The sequence below is a fragment of the Astatotilapia calliptera genome, chromosome 18 (assembly GCF_900246225.1).
Source record: "Astatotilapia calliptera chromosome 18, fAstCal1.2, whole genome shotgun sequence".
NCBI classification, from domain to species: domain Eukaryota; kingdom Metazoa; phylum Chordata; class Actinopteri; order Cichliformes; family Cichlidae; genus Astatotilapia; species Astatotilapia calliptera.
In genome coordinates this window covers 10,587,939-10,610,481 of record NC_039319.1, presented here as the reverse complement: position 1 = coordinate 10,610,481, position 22,543 = coordinate 10,587,939, and the positions used below count along the sequence as shown (strand labels likewise).

General features: G+C 40.8%; 1 protein-coding gene across 8 annotated transcripts in view; it reads left to right on the top strand.

Annotated features, from left to right (window-relative positions):
* LOC113011062 (protein tyrosine phosphatase receptor type M) overlaps positions 1 to 22,543 on the top strand; it is a 120,674-nt gene that overhangs the window by 92,446 nt on the left and 5,685 nt on the right. For 7 of the 8 annotated variants that reach the window (XM_026150435.1, XM_026150434.1, XM_026150433.1 and 4 more), the window contains 8 exons: positions 3,489 to 3,525; positions 12,646 to 12,743; positions 15,030 to 15,146; positions 15,784 to 15,938; positions 17,213 to 17,348; positions 19,365 to 19,514; positions 19,849 to 20,022; positions 20,887 to 21,018. In XM_026150435.1, the coding sequence (XP_026006220.1) occupies positions 3,489 to 3,525; positions 12,646 to 12,743; positions 15,030 to 15,146; positions 15,784 to 15,938; positions 17,213 to 17,348; positions 19,365 to 19,514; positions 19,849 to 20,022; positions 20,887 to 21,018 (999 nt within the window). The remainder of the gene's footprint in view (positions 1 to 3,488; positions 3,526 to 12,645; positions 12,744 to 15,029; positions 15,147 to 15,783; positions 15,939 to 17,212; positions 17,349 to 19,364; positions 19,515 to 19,848; positions 20,023 to 20,886; positions 21,019 to 22,543) is intronic. The other variant, XM_026150429.1, reaches the window with a different exon arrangement.

The window sequence follows — 22,543 nt, the reverse complement described above, 5'->3', positions numbered from 1 at the left end:
TGCAGAGGTTCGGTTACACTTCTTACCTCAGGGAAGTCCTTGCAAAACAGCTTCTACATGCACTGGAATGACTTGGCATGCTGTTACAGTAAGTAAAAGTTATTAAAAAGTGGCGTCAGACATGGCTCAGGTTTTAAACAGTCCTAACTCACTTAGCTCACACAGTATAGAAGCTCCTGATCTGACCTGATTTGCTCTTAATAGCAGTGTTAGTAGCAGGATGTGACCAATCACTGCAGCTCACTGGTCTCCTTAGGCAGATGCTTCCACTCCATGTGTAATGGGCTGGTGATGTACCTGACTCCCTAAGTGGTTTTTCGCTCAGGAGAGAACCCTCCCTCGGTCTCCCATCTTCTCTTCCCCCACCCCTCTAATGTGGTAATTTGTAATCTCTTGTTACGCCTTCAAACATAAATTCATAATGCAAGGTGTGCCACAGCAAATGCAGGGGGCTTAAATTATTTACCTTTCCCACCATTCAGTTTATGGCCCATTATGCTGCAAAAAGTGGCGCTGCGGAGAAGACGCTCGCAATAGAGAGGGTCCCATTATAAGATAAGAATATACGCATATTAAAGAGAGCCCTGATTGAAACGGATTTCCATCGCTCTGCCAGCTTCATTGGAAAAGTACTTAGTAGAAATGCAGGCAGATGGGTAATGATGTTTTTGCTCTTCAGAAAGCTTTTTAACCCATCTAAAAGCTTGTCCTGCCTAATAAACTCTTATGTGTAGAACATTTCCCACAGTGTTTGTTATTGTACTCTATAACACTGCCGATTATTCCGAGCCATTCTGGTATGTTTCCTTTCTCTCCAGCTGATTGAGTATTTTCATAAACCTTTGGAAGGCAGAGGAAACGTAGTGTAATAGCCTGTTTGCTGTAGAGTCATGTGTGTACATATGGGTTTTTGCTGGGTCTCTTAACTGGATATTGGGGTGATGCAGTGGTTCGGTGAATTTGCAGGCTTGTGCAGAAATCACTCAGTTGTTCACAAAGCTCCTCTCTCCTAAAATGTGTTCATGTTCACTGACTGCTAATTTGCTTCGGCAGAAAACATCATCTGATTCACATTACGATTTTATCAGTGTAACCACAAAATGATATTTAGCAAAGCTGCAGACTCGTTACTGAAACAGTACCTACTCCCCGTCTGCAAGACTATCACCATCAGCATACAGTAGTTTGATTTTCCAAACTTTTCTGAATCCATAACGACTTGAGCCATAAAACGGGATGAGCTAGCTTTTACAGTATTTAAGCAAGTCAACAGGCTCTAACCCTCATCGAGTGGTCTTGTATCCTAAAGCTAACAGCACATGGGAGAAAAGAAGCAAACTTTAACCTTGTGTCTTAAACATCCAACCACCCATCCTTGCTGGCTTAATCCTGCGAGGGGCTTGGGGGCAAAAATAAGCAGAGGGGACGACTGCTTATGGTAATTTGGTTAAACAATTTTTTTTACTGCGAGGTGCTCACTCTGTATGTTTTGGCACACAGATCTGTACATCTGTGGCCACTTTAAACAGCTCAGAAGTGAAACTTCTTCCCACAGGTTTGGGACCAAGATTTCAACAGTTCAACGCAACATTTCCCTTTTCCTGTAACAGACTCAGCTTCAGGTAAAAGGATCCAGTAAAGAAGGAAGAAGGGAAATTTGGAGAAAAGGGAAAACACATAATCATGAAATAAAAGTCAAAAGATGTTTTATTTGGGGTGCTGGGTGTATTTATAACTTCTTTTTTTTTTTCTAACTTGAAGGTATTCGTGTGAGTCTTCAAAAAAGATTTAAGAATATGATCATAAAAACCTAATAATTATAATAATAATTCAATTTTAAAGGCCTTAGGGATTGCTTGGCATAAGGGGCCTCAGGGCATTTTCTTTGCTTTTTTCCCCCTTTAGCAATATGACTTATTTGTAGAATTTGTAGGATAAAGATGTTACATATTCTAGATTGAGGGAGGGAGGGGGGGGGGGGGGGCTAGGGGGAAAAATGTGAAAATATCACTTACTCTGTTTTCTCCTAAATGTATTTGGCAAAGCAAAAATTTCCAGGTAATAGGGATAGGTATTCCAGATTTGCAAAAGTAGGCTATCTAATGATATTCAAATTGAAAATACCAGTTCATGCCCACAGGCAAAAGCACTTCATGCTGCATATTTTAGACATTCCATTCGCCAGCTTTTCTTACTGGAAAGAATTAATGATCACTGTAATCAGCAATGCAGCAAAACACAGGCGGCACATTTAATTCCTGCTCCTAACTTATGCAGCCCTGGAAAATAAAAGTACTTTTTCCAGTTAATAAGAGCAATATTGACATTTCTACATCTTTACCTTCTCGTGTTAAAGATTTGCTCTTGCGTGACTGCTATAACATGCTTACAGAAAGCCACGAGCCCATTTATAGTAAGCGTTACTCACCTGACACTCACTGTCAGGGCCCTTCCTTTCTTTCCGTCTCTCCCTCGCTAATCCGACAGAGCATTGGGCCTCCACTTTACTTGACAGAGCATACATGAAAGCACAAACAAATCTCCTCCTCAGTCCAGAGATAAAGAAGTCATTAAAAATGGAGGACAGCTGAATAGCTGGAGGAGCCCTGTGGATGAGTGAGTGAGGAAAATATCCTTTGTGTCTTTTCTCCCTTCATTGGAGGAGCGTTAATCACAGTCCAAGTTAAATTGAATATGAGTGAGATAAGCAGAGCAGCAGGGGTGGATGGGAAGTGGTGGTGGTGGTGGGGGGGGGGGGGGGGTAGACAATCAAGGGGAGGCTGGGGCGGGGAAGAGCCTTTAAGTCCTAATGTTTTGTTTCCTGCCTCATATCTCTGGAGAGAAGACAAGGAATTGGACAAATAAAACTTGAAGGGATTAGAGTAATCCGTGAGACTAGGGGCCTATTGTGAAGATCAGTGCTGTTAGTTGTATCTTGGGGATTATCAACACTTTGGCTGCTTACTCCAGAGGTGTGCCGTATATAGAGTGTATGATGGAGAGTGTTTTTTGCATCTTGTATCTAGCAGCATCCATCATGAGCTTTCAGTCGTGCATCTTGCAGTTGGATGTTGAAACAAAGAGCTGAAAGGGTGTGGAGTGGCAAACAGCTGGCAGAACTACAATGCAGAGTATTTCTTGAAAGCAAGCACGCAAATCTCTCAAATAATTCCTCTTGCGGTGGAGCGGCGTAGAAGCGAGAGTTCATCTTGGCTGCATAAACGCAGGGCATCTGAAACAAACAAAAACAATGCGTTAACTGGGATTTCTATACAGGTCAAATCTGTTCAGTGATGAATGTGATGGTTCGCATTGTAGGAACAGACTGAGTTTGCATGCAAAGGTCAAAAAAAACCAACTAAATGTCAAGAGCAGTGTCTTTTTTTTTTTTTTTTTTTTTTTTTTTAGCCTCTCTGCGCTGGTCTTTCAGAAGTAGATGGAACATAAAGTGATTCTTATATTCTCTCCTTTTTTTTCTCTGTTTGCAGGGCTACCACAGGCCAAATCACTACATCGCCACTCAGGGTAAGAATAAAAAACTTTCTAAAAATTGCAAGACTAGATTGGTGTGTGTGGGCGGTGAGAATTTAACGGTGTCTGTTTGTTTGGGCAGATGGATGTGTGCAGGTGTTTACGAATATCTATCTGAACATCCCCGTCGTTGTTTACATACGCTCTTGCAAACTACTCTTTGATGCTCAGTCAGGTGTGTGCTCGGGGAGTCTGGTGCCTCTCGGTGTGCACACGCAAACGCACGTACCTACGCGCCTCTGAGCAAGCGTAGCGGCACGCTTTCTCGCTGTCTGTTTCCATCCCGTCGGTGGTGTGGGAGCCATTAATCAGGCAGTCTGGGAGTAGGCTGAATAAATAAATGGATTAGCTGACATGTACAGGCGCATTTTGTCACTGTGTTAATCTGGCCGGCAGATTCGCAGAGTGAGGAGCACTTACCGTGACCCCAGAGGTTAAGTCTGATTGATGGTTAATTGTTATGAATTTTGCATCGCGAGCCTCACTCCCACACAACAGGGCAGCATGCATGGGGATTTTACATACCACTTAAGAAAAAAAAAACAGTGGAAGAGAGGAAAAAAAAAAAGATAAAGGCAGGGGTTTTTTTTATTATTATTTTTGCGAAGAGGCTTTAATGGATTCACAATCTGCTTTGGCGGAGCTGGGAGTTGCATAATTACCTGTTTATTAGTGCATTGCCTCTCTTCCTCAGTGTCTCAATTAAAACAACGCTCTGGTTGCTCTTACTTCAGAAAGAGAGAGCATACTAATCAGGCAGTGGTCGCTCTGTTTGCACATTTGTCTGTATGAATGGCACCTATTTTGAACTGCCTCGCGCTGACCGCTGAGTCCAGCACTCGAAACTGAGCTGTCAAGTGTCGACTCTCTCCTGTGCGCCTCGAGTTCACCAAAACAAGGCAGTATAACTGGCAAATTCAACTCTGAAAGAGTTTCATCTGGATTATTATGACTTCTATAATTGTCCTATAGTCATTAAGAGCATTCCAATTTTCATTAAAAAAATATGCATGAGGAGATCAGCAGTCAAAGAAATGTTGCAAACAAGGCCCTCTCTAAGATGGAAAGCTCGAGAAGCCAAACGTGTTTCCATTCAAGTTAATTAGCCCCAGTTTTCTCATTGAGCTTGCATAATAAGTCCTCATTTTCCATCGACTGTATCGCAAGCATAAGGTTTTTCACTGGGTAGATCCATCCAGTACGAAAGCGTGGAGGTGTGTGTGTGTGTGTGAGAGAGAGAGTGTGGAAACATCTGTATTCTCTGGGAGACCAAGCCCTTTTATAATTCATCATCAGCTCCGGCAGACTGACAGGAAGGAAGCCTCAGTCTGCTGACACTGAAGCAAAGAGCAGCCAGAGATGATAGGAAAGCCAGACACAGACCTGTCTCTCTCAGCCAGACAAACGGCATACTGTAGCACCTGAAAAGAGCACCTGGGCATTGGCACACTTGCTGAAAATGAGGGAGTAGTCTTCCTCTCTCCCCCAGTAAAGTTTTTCAGTGAATGACACTTCCACTCAAGTCCACTGGGACCAGCAGTAGCTCAGGAAAATGAGACCCGCAATACTGCTGGATAAGCTAAAAAATCTTTGTCATAAATTGGTTGTGGAGGTGGTTTGCGGTGTGCTTAATATGGCAGACAGGTGGGATAACGTTGTCCCCGTTCTATAATGCTATAAACTACAATGACACTCATTAGTTTGGGGTTTATTGACGAGTCCCTTTGCTCTGTCAAGGTGACAATGGCAGGTAGAACAGCTGTCACTCCATAAAAGCCTCATCACCCAAGCTCTGCTCCTCATTATGTAGGTCAGTCTCTCATCCAGAGCTTCTTTTTTTCTGCAGCAATACAATAACTGTCTGTCAGTAATTCTCTAACTGCAGCTCACCTACTTAGCAGATTGAATGTGTGCATGCACCTCAGCCCTCCCATATTGACGCCTCGCCTCTGTCCATTATTATGTCCTGCAGATCGCTTTAAATACTGATCTGACATGAGCTTCCTTCTAGTGGAGACTGAATTACACTGACACCGGGGATGCAAACAGCTGCGATAACCCCCTGCATCCTCTTGGTGATGTGGAAAATATTCATGACATGGGAAAGGGTTCAATTTCATCAAGCTTTCCCCCTCCGGTCTTCTCCGCTTTCCCCTCCTTCACAAGCAGCAAATGTCACCAGGAGCCCAAAAGTTTTATTATTTACAGGTTAACATCTCAAAGCCCAGCAGGGGAGGTGTGGGGTTGGGAGATGGGAAGAGAGAGAGAGCAAATCAATGATAAGCGAGTGTACATTATGCCACAGCCTGCCACATGTAATATTAATGGGCAAGAGGGGAACATCACCTGCATGTTTGTCTGTGAGTGTCTGTGTGAACATGTTGATCAGAAATTTTTTGCCGTACCTGGCTTGGGGATTCTACAGCTGTCACACTCTTTGCTTCTGAGGAGGTGCAGGCCTAGTCCCAAAACACAGCATCAGCTGCAGCAGCGTTAGCTCTCTGACAGCTGGAAGTGAAGCTCCTACTTGTGTTCTGCCTCTGTGAAGTGCCTCTTCCAAACTTCACCAACTAGGCACCACACACTCTGTACTACAAACAGTGCGCTCTGCTTGTATTCTTCAAGTGAGCTCTCAGACTGATTTCTCTGAAAATATTCTGTGGCCTAGTCTTTGAGAATGTAAGCTTTCCCCTCGGTACAGCTAGCTATCAAGATTATTTGTTTGTGTCGAAAGTAATTTTTTTTTAAATAGTGTTTGTTTGTTTGTTTTCTTGAGACTTTATTTTTTTATCTTAAAGGTACCAGAAATTAATTTTGATTGCCTGAATCTGTATTTTAAAAAGATTGTTCAAATTTGACAGTACTGCCACACTTGCTCTCTTGAACAAAAGCCAAGAGGAGGTTAGCAATGGTTAAGTACAGTGCTGTGCAAGTCTTAAGTTACCACTGATCTCTTTATAGTTTCTTTGGAAGAAGCCAGGCTTTCTCTGTTTTGTTTTGTTTTTTTAGTTTTGTGAGAAATAGTTCTCCAAGCGTTTCTAAAGGTCTTTCAAAGGTTTTCTTTGGGCACTGAATACATTTTTTACTCATTTCAGTCCAGTCCTTGTACCCGACAATTTTCAGAGAAATGTTTTTGTTAAGCATCGTAGCACTGGCCTATGAATAATTCAAGCATAAAAAGGACCTAACTCAGGGGATGAACCACTTCTGTGTCTATGCATAACAAAAAAGTTGGCAAAGAACCAATTTTAAATTGTAACTTTAGGCAATTTTTTACAATTTCCACGTTAAAATGTTCCCATTTCTTTAGTTGACAGCCATAAAATCGTGTTTTTATGGCAAGCCTAAAATACTATCTACTGATTGACCAGCATCTGAAAGTCATGTTCTTAAGAAAAAATCCATCAAAGATCTGGCACAGGATCTGAGAGATGCATCTGCCCCTTCAGTTGATTTATCTGCTGTTGTGAGTCCTCATCATAAATGGTCTTAGTCGAAGGGCAGTTTTGAAAAAGCCATTCTTCAAGAAGAGAAACTATGAGGAATGGCTTAGGTATCCCAAATTACACAATAGCAGCTCTGAAAATCAGTAGCAGCAGAGCTTGTGGAGTGATGGAGGAGGTCAGGTACAAAAAATGAGTGTTTACAGAACAACAATGTGTAAAACACGATGTGGGCTCTGCAATCATTTAGAGCTGTGTTTCAGCCAGTGGTGTTGATGGTCTTGTTAAATTTGGTGGACCTGTGAACACATAAAAGTAACGAGATCTTGATCCAACATGCAGGTTCATTCAGCATCCCAAACATGCACCTATAACTTGGCAGGAAAACATACCATTGAACACCATCAGTCTTTGACCTCCCTTGAACTCAGTGTTATTAACAAAAGGCAAACAAAAGGCCAGCATCCAAAGAAGAGCTTCAAGTGTCTTCCAGAAGCCTGGAGAACTATTGTTGAAGACTACAGAAAAAAGATGTTGAAGAATAAGATACCAAAATATTCACTTTAAAGTTTTTTAGAATTGCTTTATATACAGCATTTCCATGGATATATGCACGTTTCAATACATTGCAGCACATCTTTCCCATTTTCCTAGAAAAATATAAAGAAATGAGAGGGGGGTTCAAGACTTTTCCACAGTACTGAATAGCATATACACTGGAAACAAGAGGAAAATATCTGGTCTCATTCAAATATTCAAAGTTTAGCTGCCACCACTTTAAGAGAACACTAACCAACACACTGAAACTTCGTGTAAAAAGGACGACTTGTTGCCAATGAATTGATTCACCTCACAACTCAAAGCTGATGTTCTTCTCACAAGCCAACTGCATGTGCTATTTCTTATCTGGCACCCGTGTAATCCAGAAAACATGATTCCTATTTAATGTAAATAACTGTCACAAGCATCAACAGCAAACATGAACATTGTGGTTAAGGTAATGAGGGGGTTCTGGTTAAAATTTGCAATGCGCTCACAGTATCATGCTACAGAATAAAGAAAAGAAAAGCCTGAACCTGTCACCCTTAAAATAGAAAACAAACTGTACTGATGGAAGTGATTTCTTTCCGGACGACAGCGTCCTATCAGCATCAGATACAAAATGTAAGTGAATGTTTTTATGCAAATTAAAATACGACATTTTTGCTAGTAGAATTGGCTGTCACCAAATCTAAAGACCATTGAGTGACTTTGCAAAGTAATATTAAACAGTGCTTATGAAACAATTGTGTTCAGTGGCTTCAGTAGAGTTACAGATACTTGGAGAATCAGTCAGTCAAAAGTGCAGCAAAGACATTCAGGCTGCATGCTGTGGCCCAGCACCGCCTATGGCTACAGAAAAGAGGTGCTTTCTAGACATTTTTTAACTTACTGAAACAGGTTTTTGCGAACTCGATAATATAAAAGCTCCACTTTTACGGCTCATTGACTGCAGTGGCACATGTCAGCTTACAGCAGCAGAAATCTAGGATTTTAAAAGCATGCTATTTTTCAATGGAGATTGGTTAAGAAACCAATGAGTCTAAAATAAATTCTTTCCTCAACATTTGAAGCTGTTCACCCGTTCTGTGTGAAAGTTGTCAAATCAACTGTGTTAGCGATTCCTTTGTTCTTGTATATCTACTTATCAAGAAGCACACTCACTTCCTCATGGGTGTCATCAAGTTACAGTCCAGGAAGCTATCTGTACCCATTCTCCATCTCTGCATTCACAACAAAGCATAAATTGGTTGGCTTAAGCTTGGCAGGAGCCTCCCATTGGATGGTTTATCATATAATGCCAAGTAGTATTGTGTTACTGAAGTCCTACACACCAGCTGTCCTGCTTCTCATTCTTCCTCTCCCAAACTTCTCAGCAATGTGCATCTTTCCTCAGGGACAAGTGTGGGAGGTAGCGGAGTGGGTGGCTCAATCAGGTTGGGTAGTTATCGTAGAGACGGAAACCGAAGTCCTACAGTTAAATCGAGATATACCACCACATGCAAAGCACAGGAAGTAGGGGAATACAGATGGAAGTTATGGAGTAGCCTTGTTCCAACTCTCTAGCTGTCTAGTTGATAGATCCTATTTGTATTTTTACTGTAAAAGCACAAACAGGATGGAAATGTGTTCGCAGAAATGATGGTTGGTTTTGAATCATTTTTTGTTTTTGTTTTTCATTTCTTTAAAAAGTCTTTAATTTAATTTATCTGCTTTTAGAAATAGATGTTTTTAAACTCTGTCAAACAGTATTGCACAATTAAATGTATGACAGTGAGGATGTGTTTAGGCACCCCACTAAGCAGATCAAACATGGCTTGATCAATCAAGTGAATAAAATGGTGATGACACTTTGTTGATGTCCTGAGGGAAATTAGGTTGTTGCAGAAGGCGTAAGTCAATAAGAAGCACAAACAGCACAATGATAGGATCCAGGAACTGCTGCAGCTCCTCATACTAAGGCAAAACAAATTAGTAACAATACAATAGAAATATTCAAATGTGTTTTTATACTAGATTCTATTTTAGCCCGTAATGATTTCATAATCGCTGTAGTTCTTCATTAAGGTTTCCCAAATTGTTGTTAATTTCTTTTAATTGTGTAGTTAGTGGTTTTATGATCATGGCACTCAAGCCAGATACGAAAGCCCGTATAGCTATGCAGTAGGGAGAACAACTCTCTTCATGCCCACCTTTGTTGTTGTTACTGCTTTTTATATAGATCTTTCCCTGGGTGTCCTAGTGATCTAGTGCTTACAGCTGCAGGAGGCATAAATCCAAAAAGTGAGATTTTTTTTTAAATAGGAAAACCTTTTCCTGCTACTATCCTCTCCCTTCAAGGCCATGCACATGTTCTTTATACACACTAAAAATAATGCTTTTGGCTGCATAGGGGATCTGAACCCTACTTTCCCAGGTGAAAGTCATCTGCATAACCCACAACACAAATTTCCCCAATGACTTTTTCGTTTTTTCTACTTTGTACTGCTCACCTTATCTGGTGTACAAGTCCTCTGCTTAACCAAAGTGTTGTGTCATGGACTAGACTCTTTAATTTACTACTAAAGTGAAAGGAGGTGTAATGTGCTTCCAGAGTAACCAACAATATCTACAATATGCTAAAACTTTTATGTGTTCCTTAAGATACCTTTAGGGTACATCACAGGTCAAAGTATCCTTGTTTCCTAACTGGATAACAGTTGTTCAAATTTGTATGAAATTAAGTGTATCCTTATGCTTCCATAGGAATTGAGAATGTAAGTAGCAGCCAGGTGCTGCTAATCAAATGCACTTCATGAATTCTCTCTAGAGCAACATGGCTAATGTTTATCAAGTTACGGCTGAAGAAGTTGTGGAAAAACTTCCTCTAAACAGATGAAACCAAAATGTGATGTTTGGTCATAATGCACCACACCATGTTTGGAGAAACTCAAATACAGCATATTGGCATAAATGCCCCATACCCATCATCAAGCACGGTGGTGGAGGGGTGATGATTTGGGTTTGTTTTGCAGCCACAGGGTCCCAGGCACCCGGAAGTCACTGAGTCAACCATGAACTGTTCTGTTTAGTAAAATATTCTATAGTCAAATGTGAGGCCATCTGTCTGAGAGTTTTGGGAACAGGACAATGATGCCAAGTATCACAGCAAATCTACAACAGAATCAAGGTGTTGCAATTGTCCAGCCAAAGTCCAAATGTTGTAAGAGAGCTGTGCATAAACAAATGACCTCAAACCTCAGTGAACTGAAGCAATGTTGTGAAAATTCCTCCATAATGATGTGAGAGACTTACAAAGCCATACAGATTTACTATTTTACTAATTGCTGATAAAGGTTGTTCTACAAGATGCTGAGTCGCGGTGCGTACTTTGTGCATTCCTGAGGAAAACTTTCTCTCTTTTTTTCCTTTTCTTTCTTTTTCATGACTTGAGTTTTTACAGGTTTCAGTGGCCTAATGTTTATTAAATTTACCTGCCACATAAATGACAACGAAGAAAACGCCAGCAGCTTGTGTATCTGCCATGTTTTGTCTTAGCTTGTGCCTGTGTGTGTCTGCATAATTTGTTATGTCTCCAGGTAATTCGGGCCAACTCGGGAGGATGCACAGTTGTAGAGATTTGCATTCACTAATTAATTTGTCAGAAGTAATTTTTTTCTACTTGGTGCTTGATTAAAACTAATATTAATAATTTTAATTAACCAGAATAATAATTAAATTCAGCCCACAATTATTGCTCAGTGAAGTTTTAAATATTGGAGGCATTGACTGGCTCTCTGCTCATTTATTTTGATGTTCACCAGACACATTTGGGTCCGGTTCGGTGGAAAGGTTGGTGTTGAACAGATGAGATGTAGTGGTAATTACTTTGAGCTTTGCCATACACACGCATGTGCGGACGCACGGAGAACAGCAGCCGTTGGGCTCATATTTAAATTTGTGATTCGTTTTCCTTTCTCGTTTTCATCCGTGTTTAAGCTGTGTGTTGTAGAGTAAGCACTATGTGATGAATCTGATGTAGAAGCACCATGAATAAATTATACCTGACACGTCTTTCAGCGCTAGATCCGTGAAGTGAAAATGCCCTGTAAACTCTCTTGTTCCAATATGTCAGTAATACCACCAAATTTATGTTTGGAAGTTAATCTGAAGAAGAAGCTGACATTACTGATGAGAAAACATTACCCACAGTATGCACGTCAGCAGTAAAGCGCATTACCAAATTTAGTGATAGATGGTCCATTGTGGCAAACAAATTCTTCCACTAATAAATATGAAAATAAACTTGGAGACATGGAAACTTAGGTAATTGTTTTAAGGTACACAAATTTACAATCTGCCGCTTGCCTGTTAGAATGCATATTAGAGTTCAATGGTCCCCTGTTAGTCATTAGTAAACACTTACAAATGCTTTATTCTGCACTACCATATTCTACAACTACTGGACTATTATCTAAGCGTTTACCCTAGTGACCCTCTTGCATACTAATCATTGATAGTTACAAAGTTTTGTGCCTGTAAGGTGGTAATGCTACGAGTCCTTTCTCTGAAATGTCCGTTCTTATATAACAAAATGGCAAACTGCAAGTGTTAATATTATCCAAATAACCCTAAAATAACTCTGAATATATCTTGCAGTCTAAAGTGAGGCTCGCTCATAAATAATTCTGTAGCCTAAGACTTATTCTGCAGTAATTAGGAGGGGGAAACTCTTAGGTAATGGCCTCGTGGTTTAGGAATATGGCCATGCAAAATAAAAGTAGTAAGTGCACTTTATCGACTAATATGAGCCAACATACCACTAATAATAGCAATAATATGCAACTGATTATTGCTCATATATGAACCACTGAAGGTTATACATTAACGTGTTTTTGGATGAACCAGATTAACCAGATGTGTTTACAAGATGCCAAACTTGTAGTTTTTTAAAGGGTACTATTAATGTGTAACATGCGTTGAAGCCCACAGAGATTTGTTAGTAGTTAAGGGAAAGAGCTAGACTGCAATAAAACCTGACTGAAGCCTCAACACCCCAATACTTGTGTGAAGCTATTGTAAGATATTTAAGGTAGGTTTGGGGGGGAAAAAATATTTGTAAAATGTAATTTCCTCTCTATGTCTCTCCTAGGCCCCATGCAGGAGACGGTATTTGATTTCTGGAGGATGGTCTGGCAGGAGAACACTGCAGCTATCGTCATGGTGACCAACCTGGTGGAAGTGGGCAGGGTGAGTATTTATGACACGTTCACTTGAACTGCACATCTCAAATAAGATTACCTTGCCCCCAGTCGACTAACAGCCTGATTGTATTTCAAGGCAAACTGAGACACCTTTTGTTATTATCTTTGAACATCAGTCCCCAGATGTTTGTGTGCACGCACGCGCTGACTTAGTGAGGCATGGGACTCGTGTGCCGCCAGCTCTTTTTTTCATCTATCTGATCAGTGAGAAGTGAGAAGAAACTGATTGATGGCCTTCATTACCAGAGAGGCATCCAGGCGTCTGACTACTGTTTCATCTCAGTGGCTCTATAACAGGAGATTAGACTCCGCTGAAGCCGCCAGCTCCTTCCAAGCTCCTCCGAGCAGAAACATCTCTTAATGCTGTCCTCACTGGACAAAAGGGGACTGTTATTGAGTAGTGAGGACAGTTCATAATGTTCAAACTAATGGTAAAGCCTTGACTTTTCTTGTTCACTACAGCATGTGGCCTGCCTCGGGGGGGGGGGAAACCCAGAGCCCTGCTTCAGTCCTAATTTGTTCCACTTAACTCGCACTTTAGTTCCTCCTGGTTAGGTTATAATCAAGAGAAAATGAAGGTCTTAACATACAGTGTAATGCTTTGACTGCCACGGGATTTTTCTCTAAGAATTTTAAATACACTGAAAGCCCTTTTAAAAAGAGGCGCACCTTGATTTTGCTGATGTGCATTTTTGGTGGGGCTTAAATGTAGCAGAGCTGATAATGATTCATAGCCCCATCTCTAGGTACCTCATTAGGCCTTTCCTCTAGAGTAGCGGAGTCCAGCCCACCCCACCCCGCACCTTCTCCACACCTGCTTAGTACTCGGCGGGCCCCGGCCCTCAAACCGTCTGTTATATGATCCTTGTCCAATGGCGGGCGGTAGGCACAGTTGGTCACAGTGACGGTAGCTCCACAGAGGGCCCTATAAAATCACTCCACCGTATCACAGTGGGCCATCTGCTCGGCACAGTCACTGATGAACTCTGGGAAATCCTGGCACACACACACACAGAAGCACACGCAGCCTCTCTCCCGCTGGTTTCAGACAGGGGGGCGGTGCTCGGCACACTTTAATGTACGAGAGATTTGGTTTGGAAGTCAGCGTGCTGATGTGTGTGATGAGGTGATGCTCCATGTGCTTCTTTTCTATACACTCTATCCATATGAGTGAAGACGTGTAAGACCTGTGCACGCTCGTCACGTGCTCATAAGTGTGCCCGCACAAAAGAACATCTGTGTCTATGCTGGCATATTTTAGCCCAAAGGCTAATTCCCCCCCAAACTAGGCGCCTGATAGAGTGATCTAATAAGGTAATGGCTTTTGCCTAACTCAATCTGGCTGGAAGCGGACGGTGGATTTGTGATTGTCATCAGGGATTAGTCATCAGGGGTGTCAGAGAGAGGGACCTCCAAGTCCCCCTCTGTCTGTGTCATTCCACAAACCAAAATCTCATTTCATTCGTAATCAGCGCATAGACGCCAGGAATGAAAATTGAATCTACTTGTGGCTGATGTCGCATTTATACCTCATCAAAAATGATCATTCTCTGATATACCTCCGTGATCTCAATCTCTATTACCAGCCTTACTTCCCTCTGTATCAACAGTTTAATTGGGAAGGGGGGGGGGGGGGGGTAATTTTGCGCTCTTATGATACCTAATACAAGTAATATTTCCAGTGGGGTGTTTTAGATTTCTGTTGGGAAATCTGTTTTAAACAGCTCAGGGTTTATTATTTCATATCAATATTGGATTGTCATTATATTTCCCTCATTTAATTGTTGTACACATTTTTTTTTTTTTATGTTTTATCCTATTTCACCACACTGGTAGTCAATTTTTTTAAGGTGGAGAAATCACATACCCCCATTGCACCTACACTGTTCTGTTCCAGGTTTTTGCACAGTCCACCTTTAGACTCATTTTCACATTATCGACATGAGAATGAAAAAGCAATAACGTGCGAATGAACTCTCCCATCGATACATAAGATTCCCATTTACAGCAGATCCTTGACCGGGGGCCGAAACTAATATGAAGCAAATCTCATTTTGATTTGAAAGAAATGCTTCAAACGCTGAAATATCAGGTGGCAAATGGGGGCTAATGTTATGTGACAATTATCTTTATTGGAAAAAATGATGGCCTGGCAACTTGCAGAAATTCTAATATGAATGTGTGCAGTGAAGCATTGTGAATATAAATTCATTGCAGTTAGCATACAGCTTGTGAAGATGTTGTGTCAAACACTTGGTTTTGTCACTCTCAGGTGAAGTGCTGTAAGTACTGGCCTGATGATACGGAGATCTACAGAGACATCAAGGTGACACTGATAGAGACTGAGCTGCTGTCAGAGTATGTCATCAGGACCTTTGCTGTAGAGAAGGTACACTTTAACCTTTTAAACACTTTTTTCCAGTTATAAATACAGTCATAACTTTTCAGATGTAGCTTTCCTACCTGAATAGCTGGAGAAGGACATATATATAAGGCTTCTCTAGCACTTTATGACAATGTTTATTAAATAGATGGATGGATGTTTAACATATATTAATATGCAACCTAACCTAATATAACCTAATAGAATCATTTCTACCTCTCGATTTTTCTCTTTAACTATTGTTTATACCATATAAAAACTCCTAATTGTTACATTCTACTGTGACATTTTATAAAATCTTCAGGCAATATCCATTCAAAGAATAAACACAAATACTAATATAACATAGAGGAATATACTGTTCTTTATGGTACATGCAAAGTGCCCAGATAACTAATGCAGTGCATATTGTATAATATCAGCATGACAGATAGCTGCTACAGTAGGTGAAGACACATGGCTACACTGGCCTTAAACATCCTGTTCATCGCTAGATTAAACTTTGTACAAACCTTTCTTGGATCTTGATGAAGAGTGTGTTGATATTCAATTCAACCCGTATTTACTTTGGAAAGACTTCACACATCCATGTTCTTCTCACTACATTCTCTTTTGCTTTGTGTGCTTAAACTGTGTTCCTCAGAGAGGAGCTCATGAGATCCGGGAAATCCGACAGTTTCACTTCACTGGCTGGCCGGACCACGGTGTGCCATATCACGCCACCGGCCTTCTGGGGTTTATTAGAAGAGTCAAGTCCAAGACCCTGACCAATGCCGGACCCATGGTGGTTCACTGCAGGTTGGTGTGCACTCAGACGAAGAACTCTTCTTGATACTTGTGTTTTAGCTCTAACCCATGTGTACCTATTTTTGTGATTTGCGTATTTTTATACAATAGTCATTAGACTAATAGCGGCTCAATGCAGAAGTTACATATGTATAGCTAAGTACTGCCTTGTGGCTGGTATGTTACTTACGTTTTCATTCAGTCTTTTAATCCAAGAACTAGTCCCCAAAACTGGGTATTAGTAACTGGGACAGTATCCATGGAAAGATGTTGTGGTGTTAAGGTTTTTAAATATCATTTGCCATTTTTGGTGTTTATAGTACTGTGTACACAACAAGCAAATTTTGATTCACCTCTACTGTACTGTATATTGGGCTTAATGTACACTACAGTGTAGGTCACAATTATGGGATCGTAATAACTGCTAAAACATAAATCGTAATGTAACATTACATAAATGAGTGGTTTCCAACAATCCTTGTCAGGTGAGCTCACAAACCCCTTCTGTTTACCATTTATCATATTTACAAGCTTGGATAGCAAGTTAGCAAGCTAACAATTCCCATTATTTTTCCATCCTTCACAAACAGATATACATTTATCATTATGAAATTACCTTTTTATCCATTATGTTCAGCCAGTAATCATTTATTCATTTTGTTAGCAACTGTTAATCCATAATTTTAGCTTATGTTCAACTGGTGGCCCCATTTTTACAATAACCTTCATTGTTTTAATTCGTTTTAGCTAGCATTTTAAACTAGTTACATTTAGCTAATAGTGAAACAGTGTTTCAACTAGGTATATTTTAGAAGTTTCAGTGATTTGTTCACATTGTTAGCCAACAGTTTTTGCTGTTACTATTCCATACGTAGCTATTTAGTTTGTTTTTTATCTGTTTTTAGTAATTTAGGCATCCCTATTAGCTACATGCCACCTAAACCTAATGTTAGCTTTGCTGCTTCAACTTGTTCAGGTCCACTTAATTCTTTAATTAAATTGTAATTTAATTTTTTTTAATTTAGTTGAGCTGGTCTCCCTGTGGTGCTTGGTAATCACTGCATTAAATAGCCAATTTGAAACATAAGTGACCTCTGGGCACTCTTAATGTTGGCAACAGATCAAGTAAAGCTGTTGATGTGAAACCCTAGTGTGCTCAACTTTTTATTGTTAGGGAAATCATTTAATCTTATTCCACCTCATAAAAGTTATATTTCTTTAAACTTAAAGCAAAAAAAAAACCCAAACCTCACTTCTCATGAATAAAAATCTGTGTCTGTCCGCAGCGCTGGAGCCGGTCGGACAGGCTGCTTCATCGTCATTGACATCATGCTGGACATGGCGGAGAGAGAGGGCGTGGTGGACATTTACAACTGTGTGAGGGAGCTGCGTTCACGGAGGGTCAACATGGTTCAGACTGAGGTACTGTACGACTGGTTTAAACAGTTCTCCACAGAGACATCACTAAAATACAGAACTGCAGGACTGCAGCTTGACAGGTTTTGGTCCTCAAAAGTGGATTAACTAGAATCAATAAATAATTCTTAGATTGAGCCCCCTGCTTCTCTGGTCCTGAACAAATGCTGAGAATTCATACCAGCCAGAAGCAGTGTCATTAAAAGAATGTTTTATATTTGGAACAAATAAATCATCGCCTGTCATTTATTAGTCGTTAATTCTGCAGCTTAGGTGATCCACAAGAGGTTTTTAAGCATTTTCCCAGTGACTGATGAGGCTCATTATTTTTGTAAATGCTGTATAATACGGTAGTTTAATGTTTTCCTGTCATTCACTTTCAAGTGCCAGTTCAAGTGTAACATTTTTCTCAAACAAAGATATGTTCATTATGTAATTAAACAATCCAAATAATTAACATAATCTGATGTTAAGCAAGTGCTCTACTTGTTTTAGTTTGCTTTTAATATTATTTGAATTATATTCATATTCAAAGCTGGCATATTTATGTCTAGAACAGGAGTGTGGATTTTATTGTTACAATTCGCACTACTGTTACATTTTTAATGATAATTTCTCACAAAGGACGTTTACTGGAGTGCACACCCTAACTATTCCTCCAAGTGGTAAACACAAGTGCTTGGCAATATGCGTTGTAATAAAAGGGTTTAGAGTGTTGAGGATTTGGCTCATATTGATGGTTTCAAAACATCCCCGGCTCATCCTATAGTTTTACGCTGATGCGGACAACCGAAAGACTCTGTGCTTTCCTGAACACCGGCCATCTGGAGGTGTCCATAGTCTCGGTGAATGCATCATTTCACCGTAATTCCCTTTAAATCACAAGCGTCATTGGATTTAATGGGCAAATGTTTCATTGCTGACGTCCGGATTGGGATTTGAGCAACTGGAGACCAAAGGCTGCTCACCCTGAGTCACTCTCCTCAAGTTCAGTGACCTTCAAATTCTGTGTATGTGTCTATTTTCCCTCACAGGTGTTCTGGCTGGTTGGCACAGCTCCTCAGCCCCGCGGCCACACACCACCATCCTACCATGCTTTAATTTAACCACGGAAATGAAATGCTTTGTTGTTGTTTACATATTATGAGCTCAGATAAGCTCTATCAATCCGCGGATTGATAGAGCTGGTCTTACTGACCCAGGCAGGGATAGTCAAACTCTGAGGTCAACATTTCACATTCTGCTTTAGACTTAACAAATGGCAACACATGTTCCCCTTTCAATCTGTAAATCTGACCCCTGTGCATGTGTGTGGATTTTGGTACAAAGTGACAAGGAAGTGTCAGCTGGAAATGTCACTTCAGAATAGATTTGCATCAAGCTGTGTCGCCATGTCCACTGCTTGAGTGACTGACTGAGGAGGAGGAAATGTGTTACGATTTTATGTTTTTCTGACCGCACGCTATTGAGCACAGTGGGTGTTGGGTTTTTTGTTTGTTTGCTTGTTTTTGGTTTTATATAAGAACTCAACCATTAACCTTCCTGTGACGATGATAGCAATACTCATGAGGAAATCCTAACCTTGATAAGTTCACTGAGGTTTCATAGGATCCTAAAAAAACATGGAAAAGGTCAAGTCATTCATGAAAATATTTTCTGCTAGACTTCTAAATATTTTAAGGTTTTGAAAATGTCATACAATTCTGGGTTTTATAAGAGAATTAAATAAGCTGTGTACCAAAAAAATGCAAAAATATGTATTGTAACCTTTGAACAAAGACAATGACAAATATTAGACACAGAAACTGCCGTGGGGGTAAAGCATAATCCCAGTAAGGTCATGGAAAGGTCACTGAATTTTTCTAGCAAAAACAGAGGAAAACCCTGGCTCACATATTTCTGCTTATAGCAGTGGTAGAAATAAAAAATAAAACTTTCTTTTTTTGGGGGGGGGGGAGCTTGTCTTCTGTCATAAGTCATAGATGCCTGATGGATGCGCAATGAGGATGCTGTTTTTTTCAGGAGCAGTATGTCTTCATCCATGATGCCATTTTGGAGGCATGTCTCTGTGGCGACACCACCATTCCTGCGAGTCAGCTCCGCTCCGTCTACTACGACATGAACCGCCTGGACCCGCAGACAAACTCCAGCCCCATTAAAGAGGAGTTCAGGGTGAGGAGCTATTTAACGTAATTAGACACATACAGTGTGTGCAAATTCATGATGACACATTATCTGAAGCACGAGGCTGCTTTAAACAAATTCTGTGCATAAACGTACTTTATATAAATAGGTGATGCATCTAATGTATAGTTATATGAAATGCGCCACCCCACTCTAAGTTTTATCCCAGTCACTTCAGGGGAGTCGGAGCTATCACTAATGTAACTGATCAAAGAATCGCATTGTTAATTACCATATCGGGAGATAATTAGCGCACTCAAAACCCAAGTGCCTACCTTCCTGCGTCAGTATGACACCATGTAATTCTGCTTCAATCTCAAAGACACTCAATATGGTGACTCCCACGCTGCGGGTGGAAGACTGCAGCATCGCCCTGCTGCCTAGAAACCACGAGAAGAACCGCTGCATGGACGTCCTGCCTCCGGACCGCTGCCTTCCCTTCTTGATCACCATTGACGGCGAGAGCTCCAATTACATCAATGCCGCTCTGATGGATGTAAGGGTCAAACATTTTACACTTTTAAGTCTGTCTGCTTGCATGCTGGTTCAGATCATCTTGCTGATTTCAGCTGTAATTTTAAAGTGGTAAAGTAGCACTGAATCACAAATTGGTGAAACTGCAGCTGCCTGTATTTGTGTATTGGAACCTTAAAATGTTGCTGATTTGAAAGCAGGGATTTTGCATTTTTTTTTTCGTAGAAGTAAGACCTACGACATGTTGGTATTTCAGCCTGCTATACAATGCTGATTTTTATGTGACTTTTAAATGTTGCTAATTTTTATAAAGAGTATAGTAAGTCAAAATTCAGATTTAAGTCTTGCAATCTTGACTTGAAATTTACTCATTGAGACTTTTAACTTGGACTGCAGCCACCTAGGACTTACTTGAGTTAAGAGCTTCTGCCACAGAATTAAGACTTCACAACATCTCTGAATCGCTGTCACTTCTAATTAAGCACTTATCTGTCAGTATCTAAGAAACATCAAAGGAAACAATTGAAAATGCTATGTCTAGCAATTCTTAAGGGGACCTAACAAAGAACACCTTGACAAGGCACATGCTCGCTGATGGACTTTTTGGCTCCTGCTGGGATTGAGCAGGTGACCTTTCAGGTACAGGATTGTCTCAGTCCCCACTGGGCTACATTGGGGAGCCAGAAACCACATTAAAAGTGCTCTGTCCTAAAATAATCTCCCTAGACATGGAATCTCCATTAGAAAACTGCTCTCAGCAGGAAGTCCGGTTGAGAGACGGAGGTCGTTTTAGAAATGGTTTTATTCTTGACAGTGTTGCACAAAAGCATGCACTTGGTCTATTCAGCATCAGCTCTTTCTTTTTCTTCTTCTTCCCTCCCTCCAGAGTTACAAGCAGCCTTCTGCATTCATAGTGACACAGCACCCATTGCCAAACACAGTAAAGGACTTCTGGAGATTGGTGCTGGACTACCACTGCACATCCATAGTAATGCTCAATGATGTCGACCCAGCACAGGTAAACCCGACCCAGTACATTTGCTTAAATAAATAGCAAGCACATGAAATCCTGAAGGAAGAATTTTAATGCAAGAATTTTACTCACAAACAAATGAGACATGAGTTCTTTCATGACAGTTTTTTTTTTAATCTAAAAGTTGCAAAAAGGACATTGATGGGAACCGATTGAATGATTACATTTCACAAACCCAGGGAAACCCCGAGGGATGTATCTATGTTAGAGAAACTATATATTTGTATGAATACTGAATATGCTTGAAATAAGGTATATACTGCAGAGTGGAAGGAATAGGACTTGCTGTAAAAGTAGACGAAGAAAAGAAGGCCTGTGGAAGAGACTCCAGATTTCTCAGCCCGAGGCTCTGTCATAACACCCGGGGATCAAAGCCTGAAGCCAGGCTGCTCTCCCCATCCAAATCCCCTTTCCCTAGGTGACTGGCTGGATAGAAAAGGCCTTTCATTCAATATTCTCACTGTAGCCAGCCCGTCAGCAAGCCAAGAAAGCAGCGCAGGTGGGAAGGTAGGAAGGGGGTGGGTGGAGGTTGAGGAGTAGATGAAGGCGAGGGAGGTTTACCATCTTCTCCATCAACATCTTTGTTTTTGCATCTGTTGAATTTGTCAAGTTTTGATGGGCTCTAAAAGGAAGGCGGAAAGCGGTGCTTAAGCTGCCACACAGACAGCATATGTGCTTCTGCTTTTGTGTGTAAGAGACACAAAGTAAGCAACTATTTCCATGTCCGTCTGGATTCCCGTGTTGAGGTCTGTTATTTGCATTTCTCCAAGATGGTCCCTTTTTTCTCCCCCTTGATTGTTTATGACTGTGGCATGCATTTGTGACATGACATGTCTGTCAATGTGAGACGTGTCCATCTGTGTGTAAGCTTCCATTTGTCTGATTTAGAGCTCTGAGGCTGGCGACTGGCTCCACAGGTGCAAGTTCTTAACTGGGCTTTCTCTCATAAAGGAGCGGAAATGGAGGGGTTTTTACTGCTTTTGCGAGGCCATCCTAGAGGGTTTCTGCTCAGTGCACAAGAACAGTCAGTCTTAATATTGATAACTGCCACTTAAGACTTGTAATTAGAGTTAACTGCTGATTAGTGTTTATTTGAAACATCTATTGATTGAATATTGATTAATCAGTCTTTTACTGCAAAACCCAAGGTAGCATTGCTTTGTCCATCTGACACTGCAAGAGCTTGTAATTTGTTATTTTACAATAAGAGATCAGAAAGTCCATGCCCATTCCAAATTTGACTCGTCTCTTGTTCAGGGTCGACTGCTTATGAAACCCTGCACAGCCTCTAGGACGATTGGTATCTTTATCAGCCCCTCAAAGTCCTGGTCTGACACCCACTTGCTTATTTGCATCTGCAATTTTACCACATATCCAAACATTTGTGTCCACAATCACTGCTGATAAGAGCTGGATTTCTGACTATGCCCCAGATGCCAAACAGCGGTTTTCAGAGAATGAAGCGAAGAGAATAAATGTCCTCGCCTAAAGATTGAGCATCAAGTCAGAG